Consider the following 15,869-nt stretch of genomic DNA (forward strand, 5'->3'; position numbering starts at 1 on the left):
CAATTCCAAAAGGGCACAATATTCATAGGTATATGAAGATGTATATTTGGGGATGCCTGAAGACCTTTCTGTCAGGCTCCTGCAGTGGGCATGGCTCACCTACCACAATCCTTCCTCTTTCACCACCACAGGCATGAGATCTCACCTTTGAAGCATCCAGGGACACCGTGCAACCTTCAGTGTTCTGTGGCCGCATCCGTTCCCTCCCTCCCCCCCCCCCACCTCCGCTGGATCACTTCCCTGCATTGTTTGGGTCCCATTGTAGGGAACAGGGTGGGCCTTGGCCCTGGGAATCAGCCATAAAGATGAACATAACAATTGTGGGGAAGGGGAAATGAGGGGAGGGCATGCCCCCTCTGGCCACTTGGGACTAGAAGAGGTCATTCTCTGAGGTTCCTGTGTGGCTGACTTCCCCAGCACATCACACCAATTATTTCAGGCACATGCTGGCCTCAATAACATGCAACAGCTTGCCAAACTATGGGCTTACTGTCCATAAGCATGCATCCTGGTGCCCAGAGAGAAAAGTGTGGCCACTTCCCTCCTCCCTTGGCCCTGGTGCTGCTGCTGCTGAGTTACCCAGAACTAAGCAATGGCTTGGCAGACCATTGCTTGCGGATCCAGACTCATAGTTTGTCTCCCCTAAACAAACCACGAGTGGTAAAGCAAGAGGAAACCTGAGTTACTTGGAGCAAGACAAACCATGAACCCAAGTACACATGCAACTCTGAGTAAAACCATGGCTTAGCTCTGGCTAGCACCAGAGTGGCAAGATCTGGGGAGGAGTCAGGCAGTCAGAAGATTTTATCTCTGGACAACAGCATGCTTGCACATTCACAGTAAGCCACTGTCGTTTGGCTCACTGTTATGTGCCAACCAGGCCATAGGGTGGCCATGTTGCGCTTGAGTCTTGCTTGTGGGCTTCCCTTTGGGGTGTTTGGTGAGCCACTGAAAGAACAGGGAGCTGAGTTAAATGGGCCTCCTTTGGCCTGATTCAGCTTTTGGGCTCTTCTTACGTTATGCAAAATTACAGTCATAAAATTACAGAGCAGGACTGCTGAAATATCCAAGTTGGCACCTGATCAGCAGAGTGAGCAGGCACACAGGTCACAGTCTTTTCTACTATGGTGAGATGTACACTATTTCTATTTAAATTCTAGTAATTATTTCCAAATTTTGCATATATACACCTACATTGGCAGTGCCTGGTAGGCAGAGAGAGACTGTCTCTGTCTATACATGGAGGTTCCTGTCATGCCAGCAGCCATTGGTAGGCCTCTGCCTCCGCCTCTGAATTCTCTAAGCTAGACTAGCAGCCTTCTTTCTCTTGTGGCAGTGAGTTCCATAAGTTAAACCACAGATTAAGTGTTGGCGCTGTGGTCTCCATGCAGTGAGGTGCAGAGCTTGCGATGAATCATTGCAGAGGCCTGGCTTGAGTGTGTGTGTGATGGGAGTTCCCTGCTGTGGGAAACTGTTCCATTTCTCTGCGTGCCCAGATGCCACACTTCTATTTTAATATTTCCCCTTTGTGAAGCAGCTTCTCAGCAATATGTAAACAGAGTGGGTGTTGTGGGGCAGGAGGCTGGGAGTCATGTGGCTGAGTCCTCTCTTGAAACTGTCACGGTGGAGGAATTTTGATCTGGGCGTCATCGGAGTGTTTCTTAGAATACAAAGACGGACGAGTAAATGAGGTGAAAAAGTTCACGGCTGGTTCCCCTTCTCCCTCCGGATGGAGGTTTCATTGTTGTTGCACAAGCAGTGAGGGGGGATGCAATCACCTCTTGACAGAAATGTATTTTTTTTAGTCACCAGCACTGCTGAAAAAGATTTAGAGCAGCCTTTGCCAATCTGTGCTGTGGGGCTAATGGAAGTTGTAGTCCAAATCATCTGCAGGGCACCTGGTTGGGGAAGGCTGATTCAGAGGCTCCCTGGGACAACCATCTCAACACAAGTCATCTCTGAGCCCTTTGGGCTAGCAAGAGCCTAACTCCTTCAAGCAACAGCACTGATACAAATTATGCCTCTTCTGGCACCTTGCCATGATATACATGGCATATGATATAGTCTTCTAAAGCAGCTGTAGGGGAACTTTGCCTCCTCCAGAGGATGCTGAACTACAGCTCCCATCGTCTCTGGCCACTGGTCATGCTTGCTAGGGCTGATGGGAGTTTTGTTCAGCAACCTCTGACGAGCCAAAGGTTCCCCACACCTGATCTGAGCAAATAAGGGCCAGGCCAAGGCATTTTGCTGCCCAAGGGGGAAGGTGTTGTGAGCCCCGTGAAGAACTCTTGACAGAGGGGAGCACAGGAGGAGACTGGGATCCGGGAAAAGGGCCCAGTGGTCTGCAGTCGGAGCGGGGTGAGACGGAGGAGGACTTCAGTAGCTTGCCCTGTGACAGCCCTGCCTACAAGACACAGGCTGTGGTAGGCGCGACTGAGTCTGAGGGAGAGCTTCCCATCACACTGTCTTTGGACACTGCTGCGCTTCCAGAGACGCCTCATGCACTGCCCTGGTGGCACAAGAATCGGAGATGGGACCTGCGGGAGAACAGGCAGAGAGCTCTCCATCCCCATTGCCAAGGACATATCGCCATATGCGCAGGAGTGAACAGACTGTGCCTGATTTTAACCCCATCTGTAGGAGTGCTTGTTTGCTAGCCCAATCCCAATCTGGGAAACCGTCCCGGTGCAAGGAATGTGCCCACCCTGAGATTCCTCAAGGGATCTCAGGGTGTGTGTCAAATTGTTGTAACAACATCTGCTTGACTAGCCATGCCAAGTAGAGACCTGTGTAATCTGTAACCTGATCTATGTACCACTTTAGAGTTAATTTTTGCATTAAAAATAATGGAGAAAAGCATGTCAATGACCCTGAGTGTGATTTCAAAGGGCTGAGCCAGGACAGAAGGGCAATATGGTGCACCCTCCTATTCCATGTGTAAAAGACAGCCAGATGGGCAGCTGAACCTCACTTCCAACACTGAGGATGGGACAGCGCCCTCCACCACTGCACCTCAAGGAAGTGAGCCAACTTGGGGGGCTCAGGGCAGAAGACACCGGCACACCCCGCTCTGTCCTTCAACACCTCTCCACCCCTCCCTGCCTTCAGCATCTACTGCTTGAGGCTCACTCTGTCTAATGACAGGGCTGGCCCCGAAAAAAGGGATGAAGGGATGCTTAGACCACAGAAAATATATGCAAGTGCCACCCTGGGCTCTCTTTGAGAGGAAAGGCAGGATATACATGTAATAAATATGAATCAGTTGTTTATTGATGTAATTAACAAGATTTATAGACCACTTAATCAACAAAAATCTCTAAGTGGTTTCCATAAAGAAACATTCCATTAAAAATACTGTAAAAATAAAAAACAAGTTGACATACAATTTTATCAAAATATAAATAAAATCAGAAGTTTTAAAACAAACATGCAAGACCTATGTTGAAATCCCCGGGTTGAAATTTCCACTCAGCCATGACACTCTCTAGATGATCTTGGGCCAGTCACTTTTAGACTAACCTACCTCATAGTGTTGTTGTGAGGTTAAAATTGGGATGGGGGAAGAACCACATACACCACCTTGAGTGCCCTGGAGGAAAAAAGGTGGGAAATACATGTGGTAATAATAATAAAATTCTCCCCAAAGTTAGCAGTTCTCTCCTCAGGTTGTCTTATTCTAGCTATCATTATTTTAATAATCTGTCTTCTTGTGTGGTCACATGATGCTGTTCCTATCTGTTGCCTGCATTTCAGCTGTCTTTTCTTTTACTATGTTTAAAAAAAAAGATGTAAAAATGTTGAACATTTTAAGGGCTTTGAAAGGATATCAGCGAGAAGTAAACAAACTGACTGCAGATAGGACAAGATAAAACAATGGGGTTTAGCAGCAGAATAGCATATTTAGGTTAAACATTGATGGGAAATGTCCTAATTGTTTGTGAGAGGAGTTTGGCAGATGAAAAAAAGCCAATTCAAACGCCCAGGGAAGGAAGTGGTACAGTCTCTCCTGGGCCAGTCCCTTCTTGGAAGGCCTGTTTGGAGGTGGGGGGTTTTTTGTGCTAATTTTAAGGTGCCTTTTATCATGGAAGGCATGCAAGGGGGAAGAGGCATCTGTCCTGGACCCGAGTGGATTGCTTCACCTGGCTCCTCTTCAAGACCTTTGCCTGATCCTGAACTTAAGACTGAACTTATGACTTGCCTCCATGACCCTTGGAGTGGCCCAATGCCAGTGGCTCCATATTTGGACTGTCTAGAGATCACATCCCCTGTGATGATGTAACACGCTCGTAGCAGCAGTCAGGACGGTGATGTCAGTCTCCCAATAGCAAAGGATGATTGGCCTGAAAGCTGCCAGGAAGTGACAGAAGGTGATGAGCAAGAAGCACCTCACTCATCCCATCAAGAAGCAGTCACAACTTCCATAGAACAGCAGAGAAAATGCTGGGCAGGGAAGGGAACAACGTATTTGATTTGATCTGTTCACAGTACTTATGAATTGCTTCATATGAAACGTCTTAAAGCAATTTCACAGTAAAGGAGGAAGACAATAAAAACATCCATAATTAAGTTCATATATATAAGAAATTAATGTCATTTTGACAGTGCATGTGCTTCGACTCTGGCTGCCATGTGCAATCATGTGCACCTTTCCTCTGGAGGCACTTCTGGAACTTAGATCCCAACTCTTCCACAGCACTAAGCATAGCGTGGTGGTGGGTCTGCAAAAAAAAAAAGCACCATGTTTGCATTTTTCAAATATAATTTGTTTACAGACATAGTCCACTGGTACATTATTTATCTTCCTACATTTATACCCTGCCTTTCTTTCATTAAGAAATCGAAGGCGGCATCCAGGATGTGGTTCTCAGGCAGTCCCCCATCCGGACACTTACTGACCAGACTTAGAACCCACTGAGCTTCAGTGGCAGCCCCAGTGCCTTCAGACCATAGCCTGGGACCATACATTAATATAATTGTTGTATAATTTCAAATATGTCTTACTTAAGAATTCAATATTATTTAAAATATTACAAGTCAATTTTATGATATATTTCATGTATCTCCTAATTCCAGAATAGGACATGCTGCTTTATTGCAGGAGTAGCCAACCCAGTCACCACCAGATGATTCGGACTACAACTCCCACAATCCCTAGCCATGCAGAAGGTCCCTGATGGTCAGTCCCTGGCATCTCCAGGGAGGGGAAGGGAGATCTGAAGAGGCGCTGCCAGTCTGCTGTGCCAGACGGGGTCGAACGGTATAGGGCATAGGGCAGCAACATCCTACTTCCCAGCCACAGCAATATAGCACATGGGGGTGGGGCACCATGGTGGAAGGCCCATTGCGCCAAGCATGCCAGTGGGGCAAAGAAGAGCTGCCCCCCTCCAGAGTATCCCTACCTGTCCAAAAACAAATGTCAGTGGGAGGGTGGAATCTGATGAGCCACACCCTCCAAGATGTCAAAACTTTGCCTGAACAACTATTGCAAGGAAGGAATAGGCCTGGCTCCATCTAGTGGCTGCTGGGACTTCCACATTTATTTTTTTGTCAATGCAGAAATTAGTGGAGATCTAGGCTGCCCAGCCCAGGAAGATGCTGGGCCGTGGACAAAGGGCAGCTGTACCGTAACATTTTCATGTCAAAACAGCGCTGGTGTGAGGTTTGGTGAGGCCCTTGGCATCACCCCTGGGTGTACTCCATGGCAGTGCCACCCTTCCTTCCCTTTGGTTGTGGAGGCCCCTCCGAGAGCTCAGGCCATCAGCAAGTGCCTGATGGTGCCAACTCAACATTGGTCTTGATGCTCAATGCAAATGTTCACATTTTCCTTCAAATGGCAGGACCTTTCCTTCCTCATGCCATATCACAAATGGATTTCAGTGCTCTGCTGCGTTTCAAAAGAGGTTTGCAATCTTGAATATGTAACCTTCCCACAGGAGAAACCACTGCTTCTCTCTTGCATGAACAGTAATAGCATCCATGAGTATAACCAAAGTGATTGCTGCTCTTGGGCTAAATGCAGGTGTTCAATATTTGACCATTTCCGAGAGGCAAAAGTCCAGTTTCGTTCTGCATGTATAGTTAATGCTTTGCCATCTCCACATGCGTGTATACCTTACCTTAAATTCAGGGGGGAAACTGTCTGTTCAGCTAACACCACCATTTAGGGCTTTCTTTAAGTCCTCAAAGGGTTTCACATACATTCTCCCTCTCTCCCACTGGGATTCCAGGCATCTTTACTCAGAAGTACCTCCAACTTCAATGGGGCTTAGAGTACATTAAGGCCGAGAGTACGCAGTCAGTGCAATTTACTTCTGAGTAGCAATGGAGGCTGGTTCATCAGGGCAAACTGGGCACTGTCCCCTCAACCTCAGCCAGTCTCCCCCGCCTGCCCTTTTCCCTACATCCAGCCCAGAAGGTGGCACTTCCAGTCAGTTTTGCCCTCCTTAGCATTAGTGATGCCATTTTAGAATTCAGTAGGCAGGAAGATGGGGCAAAACGCGAATTAGTCTGCTCTGCCTATCATTGGCTCTGGTTCTGCCTACTTTCCTTTGAAAGAGAGGAAATGGAGGACAGATATCTGACAGTCCTCAGAGACTGGGGAAGAAACAGCCAAGGCTGAAAGGCTGTCAGCCTGAACTGGTGCAGGAAGAGCTCCCTGCATACAAAGAATAACCATATATATGTAAAAAGTAGGTTCCACTATAAATAATCACAGAAATTCAGAGAAAATTACTGCCTACCTTGTTGAAATTGGAACGACTGAAGAGTTCAGTTGTTGAGTCCCATACATTTTTTCTTATTTTTTTAAAATATACTTTGTGAGAATAAATATTTTAACACTTACCATTTACAAACAAAACATGCCCCATCAATTTCAATAGGACTTTCTTCAGGTCCTTACCTACCTACAGGGATTTCTTTATTAATTGTGTTGCCAGTGTGGTGTAGTGGTTAAGGTGTTGGACCGTTCGAATCCCCACCCAACCATGAAGCTCACTGGGTGACCTTGGGCCAGTCACTGCCTCTCAGCCTCAGAGGGAGGCAATGGTGAACCCCCTCTGGATACGTGACGGCAGTGCATTTCCATTTCATTCTGTATCATCCTAGAGATACCCTGTGATACCACCTGGGGGAGCCAAAGTACTGTATTGCTGAGGCTTCTTTGAAAGGGTTGCCAGTCCAGTGGACCCTGGAACACCGGAAATGCTTTTGCTTTGGCCAAAGGTTACCTGGGATCCAACCGATTACTATGCCTGTACGAGAAACAGCTGGAAGCCCCCCTGCAAGCAGCTCTGAACTTTCTAAAGGAAAAAGCACGACGCACACAAACAATTTCCAGAGGGGTTACCATGTTTGTTGCAAAAGACGGAAAAGTCTTGTGTGACACACAAACCCCTCCAAGCACAACGCACAGAGAGGAGCAGGAGACACCTGCGGCTTCCAAAGCCTAAACCCACTTACAGTGTGATCCTATACACATGTACTCAGAACGAAGCCCTACTGAGTTCGATGGGTCTTTCTCTGACATGGGATAGGACTGTAGTCTTACTGAGTAGGCATGTAACTGTGTAACATTCATCTCTGGACATCCTTTACCTCACCCACACAACCCCCTTGTTAAACATTAAAAAACAAAGACTCTTTGCAAACCTTAGGAACTAGCAGGGTTATTGTGGCAGGTCCAGGCGGGACTTGAGCCCACCCACTCCTGCACATGCATCTACTGGTGCAATTCTGCCATTAAGAAATCTGTGGCTGACTTCAGGTACCACAAGGCTCCAGTTTTGGCCTTGCTGCCACAGACCAACATGGCTGTCGTCCCTCTGGGACGTAAACTGTCTGGTCTGCTACTTTCCCCTGCTGTAAGGTGCCATACATTCCAATACCATCATCGTCATTGTTACTATGGGATGTGTAATGATGGTCCTATACAACAACACAATTATTAATTATTACTAAATAATAACAGCAACAGCAGCACCTCCAGCCCTACAATTGGGCAGAGTCACCTGTACCCCTGCATTCTAACATCTTTCTGCACCTAGTATTTTAAATATCTCCAGAAGAGAGCCAGCCCTGTTAGTCTGTTGAGGTAAAAGAAGGAGTCTTGATGTTGGACTTTAAGGAGGGGGTGGTGGACCCTTTGTTGAATTTTTTGTGGGTTTTTTGCTGCTTGTAATTTTTTCTAAAGTTTAGATAAACTAATTGTGAACTGCTATTCACTGCTGCCATTATAGTGGATGTTTGAAAGTGTTACCCATTTGCTGACTTTCTCTTTTAAAATATAGGCTTTACATGTATTTATTTTAGTCTGATCTTTATCTGTACTTTATTGTATTTATGGTGTCCTGGTTTTATGATTTCTGTAAACTGCTTAGGAATTTTTGCCCCAAAATGTTCAGTGGTACCCAAAAATGTCTAAATAAATAAACAAATCATAGTGGCATTTATTCTGCCACAATGTGCCATTAGAAACTGAGTTTTATTGTACTGATTCGATACATTGTTAATTCCGTGATTAAGGTTGCAGTCTGATACACACTTGCCTGGGAGTAAGTCCCATTGAACCCAATGGAGCTTGCTTCTGAGTAGAAGTGAGCTGGATTGCAGCCTAATTCTTCGTTTTTATTAATTCTTTGAGTTTATTCCTGATATGGAAAAACAACACCGAGTCTTGTAGCATATTGAGACCAACAATTCAGAGCACTGTTGGATTTAGATCTGTCGTGATGAACTCACTTTGAGTTCAGCAACTGCAGAAACCCGGCATGGGGTGAGGTCACCTGTTCAACACGGCTCAAGGCAGGCACCTCCTTCTTCCTGGCTGGTGGGGCTCCTTGGAAATTCCTCTAGCTACTTCCCCCACCCCACCTCACCTCACCTCTCCTCTCCTCACCTCACCATCTCCAGCTTCACCTGTTGACTCTCTGCCTGATGGCCATATATTCATTCATTCATTCATTCATTCATTCATTCATATATATATACATATACCACAAATTGGCAATCTTGACATAAAAAGTGGAGCAATCAGTTGCTTGCAAAACATTTTAATACTGAGGGCCACAGCCTGTTGGACATCTCCATAACACCTACAGAGATGCCAACAGATGCAGCAGCACTAACTAAGAGGGAGACCTTTCGGATATACTCCCTGGAGACATTGGGATCACATGGCCTGAACCTGGAGGACAGTACAAGCATCTCTGAGCTTCTGCAAAGGAAGCCCCTCTGAGTATTCCATCCTCAAAGCTCTGTAACTGCCACCTTGGTAATGGTAACAGCATTTGTATGTTAGCAGCTGATGAAGGCAGAAGCCGAAAAGTTTTGCTAGTAAAATAAAAACATATGTTTTATTAATAACAATTACGTGCATATATTTTTAGGTAATGAACGGAAGAATCCTTATAGGGATCCAGAGCAAGCCTGGGTGCAGTTCGGTTTGTTGATTTCAAAACTATCTATATATCTATGTATCTATACAAACACTTTAATGCATCATAAAAACAGACCATAAAATATATTAAAACAAAACAACCATTGAAAACATATTAAAATAAAACTTAAAAAAACATTTTTAAAAATTTATCAAGAACCCAGAAATGGGGGGGGGGCTACTGGGGAATAAAAAGAGAAAGACATCTATCTTCTTTGCTTTTCACCCCCGCCGCCCAGGGAGAAGGGCGGATGGACTGGCAGACCCGCGCTCAAGATGGCGCTCTCACCTCTCAGCACGAATTGCGGCTGCGCCAGCTTATCGTTGAGCTGTGCGCAAGCGCAGCGGCGGCGGGAGGAGAAAAGTCGTTCCTCCTCCCCTCTTCCATGGCCCCGCCCCGTCTCCGGAGGCGGCCGTTCGGGTCACGTGAGGCGCTGTGCGGACGTCTAAATGGCGCCGCCCTCGCCTCTCAGGTGGCCGCCCGCCCGCTGAAGAGAAGGAGGAGACCCCCCCGGCCCAGCGCCCGCCAGGTGAGGAACGGGGGGCTCCGTCCATCGGGTCGGGCCCCCCAGGCAGGCAGCCTCCCTCCCGTCTCCCTTGCCAGCCCCACGGGTGGGGCTCCCATCTCCCCCTCACCCAGAAACTGGCCCCGCAAGAGGCTGCCCCCCCGAGCCGGCCACTGGGGCAGCCCCACGAGGCAGCCCCTCCCTCCCCATTGCCCCCGGAGGGACCCCGGGATGGTCGCCCCCTCCCCGAGTTCCGTTGCGCCCCGTCGGGGCGGGGTGGGCGCTTGTGGCTCCCCACAGGACCCCCCCTCGTCCTGTGCCACGGCGTCCCATAGGTGGGCCCCTGGGCTCTCTCCTCTGCCCCATCGCCCACGGGAAAGGGGCCTCTGAAGGGCAGGTGGTTGAAATGTGTTGTCTCGTTGTGACATAACGAAGTTCTCTGGGCGGACTGCAGTGCAAGGGAGAAGGGCCTATCGTCGCCCTAACTGCACGAGCCAAGAGTGGAGCCTCCATGGTCAGGGGCAGTGCTGCTCTGGATTCCGAGTACTGGGGAAGGCTCGCGAGGGGGGTCTGGTGCCTACGTGTCCGCTCTCCTGGAGGCCATTTCTGATCCGGGAGGCTGGCTGCTACTACGACTACTTCTCGTTTTTCTTCTTCATTTCCTAATTCCTTGCAGCCCTCTAGGAGTCTCTTGCAGCCCCTTAGGAGGCATCATTTCCAGATCCTGCATTTTCGCCAGCAGGACAGAGCAGGTCTTCCATCTCCTTGGACTTCATTCTCCCTGTCGTTTCATGTCCCTTTGACATTTGCCTGGTCCTCCTTGAGGGGCTGTGCTCTTGTTTCAGGCTTCTCCCCCAGACCTTTCCAAGTTAGCTGAGGGGCTGCGTCAGGCATCCTTGCATCAGTGCTAACATTTTTGTTTTAATTATATTGTACGGTTTTTGTCAGCCCTGTTGATATGTTTGTTTTGATATACGCTGCTTTGAGGTCATATCTGACTAAGAGTGGTATACAAGAACGCTAAATAAAATAGTTTTAAAAAGTAACTGCAGTACCAGCAAGCACTTCCCGCCCCTCTTGGTCCTCTAGCTTTTCAAAACTCTTTTGCTTTCACATTGTGGCAAAGTTAAGTTAAATGGCATGGCAATGTCTCCACCCCAGTTCCCCCAGGTAGGTAGCCTTCAAGAAGAGTTTCTGTCCCACAAAACCAGTCATTTGACAGCAACAAGGAGCTGGCCAGCAGCTGGGTGGCTCGTGTGACACTAACAAGAGAAGTGGGAATTGTTTTTTTTGGAGTCTCTGCATTTGTTGAGAAGTGGCAGAGGAAGCTGTTCTTGCCCTGTCTTGGGACTTTCTTGCGTTTCTGGTTCTGCCACCACGTATGTAAATGTATGACTGCTTTGTGTGTTGTTGTAGGAGCGCGTATTAATTGTTCGCTGGCATTAAGTGCTGATGATGCAATAAAAAAAAACAGGAGCGATTCTGTGAGAGGGACCGGATATGGTGGGGGTGATTATGTGGCGATTGTCCTGCTGTCGTTCATTAGATTGCTTGGTTTGGGGCTCAGGAAAGTAGCAGAGGTTCTGGTGAGGTTGTCTCAAACCAAAATGAGTTCCTGGAGAATTATTTGGAGCACAGAAAGCATGGGGAAAGGGGGGGCTTGTAGACATTCCCTGCATCAAGAGCTTCCCAAGAGGGAAGATGTCACAAAACTGAAGTAGGTTACTAGTTCTCAGTTATTCCCACAAAAGTTTGAAATGGAGCAGAGTGATCAATCTCCATAAGAAATGGAAATTTATATATCCTGCACCAAGAGATGTAAAATTTCCAGAAGCCATGGAAAAAAACATTTTTGTCAGAAAAATTGAAAAAATGCAATATTAGCACTTTTTACAGATTGAAAGTCACTTTGTTACTCCAGGAACATCAAATGTAATTATGTACAAGTTGGTTTGGCATAAAATTATCACATTTGGTATATTAAAAGTAAATTTTATTCAAACAATTGTTACAAATTGAATTAATTTTTTAAATTTTTTACTTTTTTTTGTAATAGATGGATCTACAAGATCCTGAACTGTAAGGAAAGCATTGGCCCAGCTGTGGCGCTTGGGCACCTCCAAGGCGACAGTCTTACAATTCTGTTGGTGTCCCACTTGCATTTTGGTCCTAAGCTTTGTTAGGAAGATACATCCTCTTCTCTGTATTCCTTTCTACATATCCTGACACTTGTTGGTGTGAGCAAGAGAACAAGACTGTGTGGAAAGAAAAAAGCCTTGGTCTGGAAAGGATGCTGCCGATGTTATATTAGATTTCTTACTCTAATACAACTTACAGCACATTAAAACATAAATATAAATACATAATACCCTAAAACAGAACAAACAGCCCTCTTAGGGTTTTGGGGGGCATTCTCCTGGAGGTATGGATCTATGATTTTGGGGTGTTGTTGTCTTGGAGAAGGGGTCATCGTACATTAAAGAGCAATACTAAAAGCACATCCCCCATGGTTTTGATAGAACTCTTATAGATCTCGAAGGGGGCAATCCTCCTATCTTGGAGATGCATGATATTGGATAGCCCAGATCTTCTGTGTGGGTATGTCAACGTCAGCTCCTCATTTAGCTCTGTTTTGAAATTTCTTGGAAAAAGGAAGTAGGAAAGAGCAAACAACTTTGGTGAAGGTTTTGACTTTTGAGAATGTGCCTTCTCTGCTCAGCTTCTTATTTTTTCTTATGGACATTACTTGACAGTGCGGATGACGAGGAGGAGAGATCTCTGCAATCTACCCAAACTGAGGCATAACAGTGGCAATCACAATCTTAACAAAAATATTTATTCAACTTGGTTTTGAAATTACAAGTTTTTGTTTGCATTTCTGTTTTGGGAAGTCTGTCATTTTCACACATTTGCTATTAATGTGGAAGTAAAAGGGGTGTGTGGTGTGTGTGTGTGTGTAATTTGTTTGTTTCTAAAAGTTGCAGGCTGGGGGAGGGTGCAGTTTGGATTCACGTTCTTATGTCGCAGCACTGATGGCAAGACATGTTTTGGTGAGGCTGTCCTGGTAATACAGATTATTGGGAGGGGGTGAGGGGAGCCTGCCATTGTCAGTTTTGTGAACTTCCCTACAGTTCCCAGAGCTGTGTGTCTGACTTGTTAGTTATGTGAGGTAAGGTGTAGCTTTGGGGTCCTAAGCCAACTTGAAGAGGCATAGTGGGAATTCTCCAGGGACTGACTCAGAATTTCAAGCTGCCTGGATTAGCAGATTTTTTTTCTGGTTTGTGTTGATGTGCCTGTAGACTTGTTTGTATTGTGGCTAAGATTTACCAATGGCACAGAGTAAACATAAACTCAATTTAGTTACTGTGTTAGCTTCATAAATATGAGGAAGGTGAAATAAGCATGTTCAGCCCAAGTGTATAGATCTCTTTTGAAAACCAAAGCCACGCAAAATCTTAACACCTTGTGACTTGCATCCACTTGCTAGCCACACTCAAATATGTGCGAAGCGCAAGCAGGTGGCAGGAGCCTGTCTTGCTCCTTTGTTCCCTCTGTGTGTGAGTGACCCCAGAATTTCTTCTTCTGTGAGGGGTGGTGCTGGAAACTACAGACCGATTAGCTTCATGTCTGTCCCAGGAAAATTGGTAGAAAATATTGTTAAAGATAAAATAACCAAGTATATAGAAGAACGAGCCTTGCTGAAGCAGAGCCATCATGGCTTCTGCAAGGGTAAGTCCTGTCCCACTAACCTATTAGAGTTCTTTGAGAGTGTCAGCAAGCCTATAGATAGAAGTGATTTGGTTGACATAGTGTACTTAAACTTTCAAAAAACTTTAGACAAGGTCCCTCACTAAGGACTGAGTAAGCTTAGCAGTCATGGAATAAGAGGAGGAATTGTCGTGACGGTGCACTCAGAAGAGTTTTGCTATGTCATTTTCTGTTGACTTTGGTTTTTTGAAAAATCAGACAAAACAGTCTCTTAGCTTAAAATAGTTCTGAAAAATTCCCGGGTTCTTGGAACTCCTGGGCTGGCTTTTGGAAACTTGAAATCCCCCCCCCCGGACCCCAAGGCCTGTGCAGGAGACAGAACTGGCTCTGAGGTTTTTAAATGGGCTTGGAAAATATCCTCTTCTGGTACTTGTTTTCCAGGGCATGGAATGTAGCTGATCAAGCTAATACCTGAAAGAGAAAAGTAGTGTGGAAAAACCTGAAACAAGCAGTAAGCCTCTGAATGCCAGTTGCTGGAAACCACAGGAGGGGGGAGTTGCACTCAGGCCTTGCTTACGAGCTCCCCATTGGGGCACCTGGTTGGCCACTGTGAGAACAGGATGCTGGACTAGATGGGCCACTGGCCTGATCCAGCAGGCTCTTCTGATGTCCCTGCCTTGCTGTTAGGACCATAGTCACTTCTTTACTCTTAACTAAACTATTTAGTCACCCTCCAGCAAGCCACTCTCTCAGCTCAGCCCCCTACCCGTCTGGAAAATGTGGATATTAACACTAGCCTACTTGACAGGGTTGTTGTAGGGAGGGCTGAGATGAGGCACATGAAGCGCTACGAACGTTCTTAAAAGTATGACACAAATGCTACAGTTGCATAATGTCTTTTGCTTTGTAAGTTAGCTGTAGGTGCTTGTGTTGGCTGGCCTGTTGCGTTTGTAGACTTTGTGTAGGGGGCGGCGGGGGAAGTTAAAAATGATAAGAAACAGTAAGTTCAGCCAAATAAAGCTAAATATTGACTCTGTAGCACAGGTTTGATCTAATTTTGGGTTTGGGAAACTTGGGCTAGAATCCCTGTAGCTAGTCCTAGCAGTCAGCCTTGCTTCTCCATCCACAGAGCAGGAATAGTGTGAGGTTCACATCCAGGCCTGAAAAGGCAAAAGTGAATATTAAAAGTGCTGTGTAAACCACTGGCAACAGATGTCCATGGAAGTGTTTGTTAGTGCATGCTGAAGTTGCAGCATGGCTGCCTTTGCTTATCTGACACATGCATCCCTGTCTCAGACAGAACCAGGGGATGCCAGTCAACAATCACTGCCTCCTTTAATCTTGGCGTTTCCTTGGTAGTACCACATTGCTCAGAGGAGGATCCGTACCCAAAGAGGAGAGCACCCAAGACACGTGCAGAGGTATTACGATGCCCCTGGGAGGCTTACTGTGTACAGATTGTTTCTCTGATGGAGATGCGTGTATTTTTTTCCCCCATGGTCATCTCTGGATGGACAGGTTCTTGCTGTGCCACGTAACACGTTTGACTACTAGAGAGCACAGTGGGAGAGAGAGAAAATGACTGCCAGTCCTCCTCTCTGGAAGGCCACGGAGAGAGCTGCGAGTCTGGGAAGCCCCATCCTGAGAAAAGCTTCCTCGCAGGAGTTCTTTGAAACTAGAGGGGCTCCAGTAATGGGTGCTCAGCTCCTTATTTCCTGTACTGCTAGCTAGGACTCAGCTGTAAACATCTGACTTCTTCTTGGGGATGTGGGGGGGGAGAGAATCCCTGGAACCTGAAGCGTCGTGCTGGTTGCTTAAGAAACTTTGGCATTTTCTTCCAGTGGGGAAGAGGGAGGGAGCTAGTTTTTTTTTATCAGCTGCCCTACCCACGCCACCATGTTGCTTCAGTATCTGGCATCCTGTATGGGGTGCTTCTTGGCAGCTGTGAGTGGGGCAGCATCAAGCAGGCGCAACCACATTTGCAGGCAGTCCCTGCCCAGGCTGGCCAGTGGCGGGGGTGCAGCAGGGGAGCTGCCCCAGGCAGTCTCAACTTTCCCTGTTTTTGCTCCTCCTTGCAACATTCCAGCTTCACTTTTGTACTTCCAAGTAGCAAAGCATAAACGTTGACCCACGTTGCCAGCTGCTGATGCTTTGAGCTTGGCAGAACCACAGCTAAGAATGTGTTTGTTCCAGGCACATGGTCTACACTGTTCATCTTT

General features: G+C 46.7%; 1 protein-coding gene across 3 annotated transcripts in view; it reads left to right on the forward strand.

The window, feature by feature from the left end:
- The first annotated feature begins 9,822 nt into the window (after nucleotides 1–9,822).
- The window catches only part of CLCN5 (chloride voltage-gated channel 5), a 39,599-nt gene continuing 33,552 nt past the window's right edge, over nucleotides 9,823–15,869 (forward strand). Inside the window, exon 1 of one of the 3 annotated variants that reach the window (XM_061598366.1) lies at nucleotides 9,823–9,966. In XM_061598366.1, coding sequence (XP_061454350.1) covers nucleotides 9,823–9,966 — 144 coding nt within the window. The remainder of the gene's footprint in view (nucleotides 9,967–15,869) is intronic. The other 2 variants (XM_061598363.1, XM_061598365.1) reach the window with 2 other exon arrangements.

Source organism: Rhineura floridana, chromosome 16 (genome assembly GCF_030035675.1).
Source record: "Rhineura floridana isolate rRhiFlo1 chromosome 16, rRhiFlo1.hap2, whole genome shotgun sequence".
Classification (NCBI taxonomy): Eukaryota; Metazoa; Chordata; class Lepidosauria; order Squamata; family Rhineuridae; genus Rhineura; species Rhineura floridana.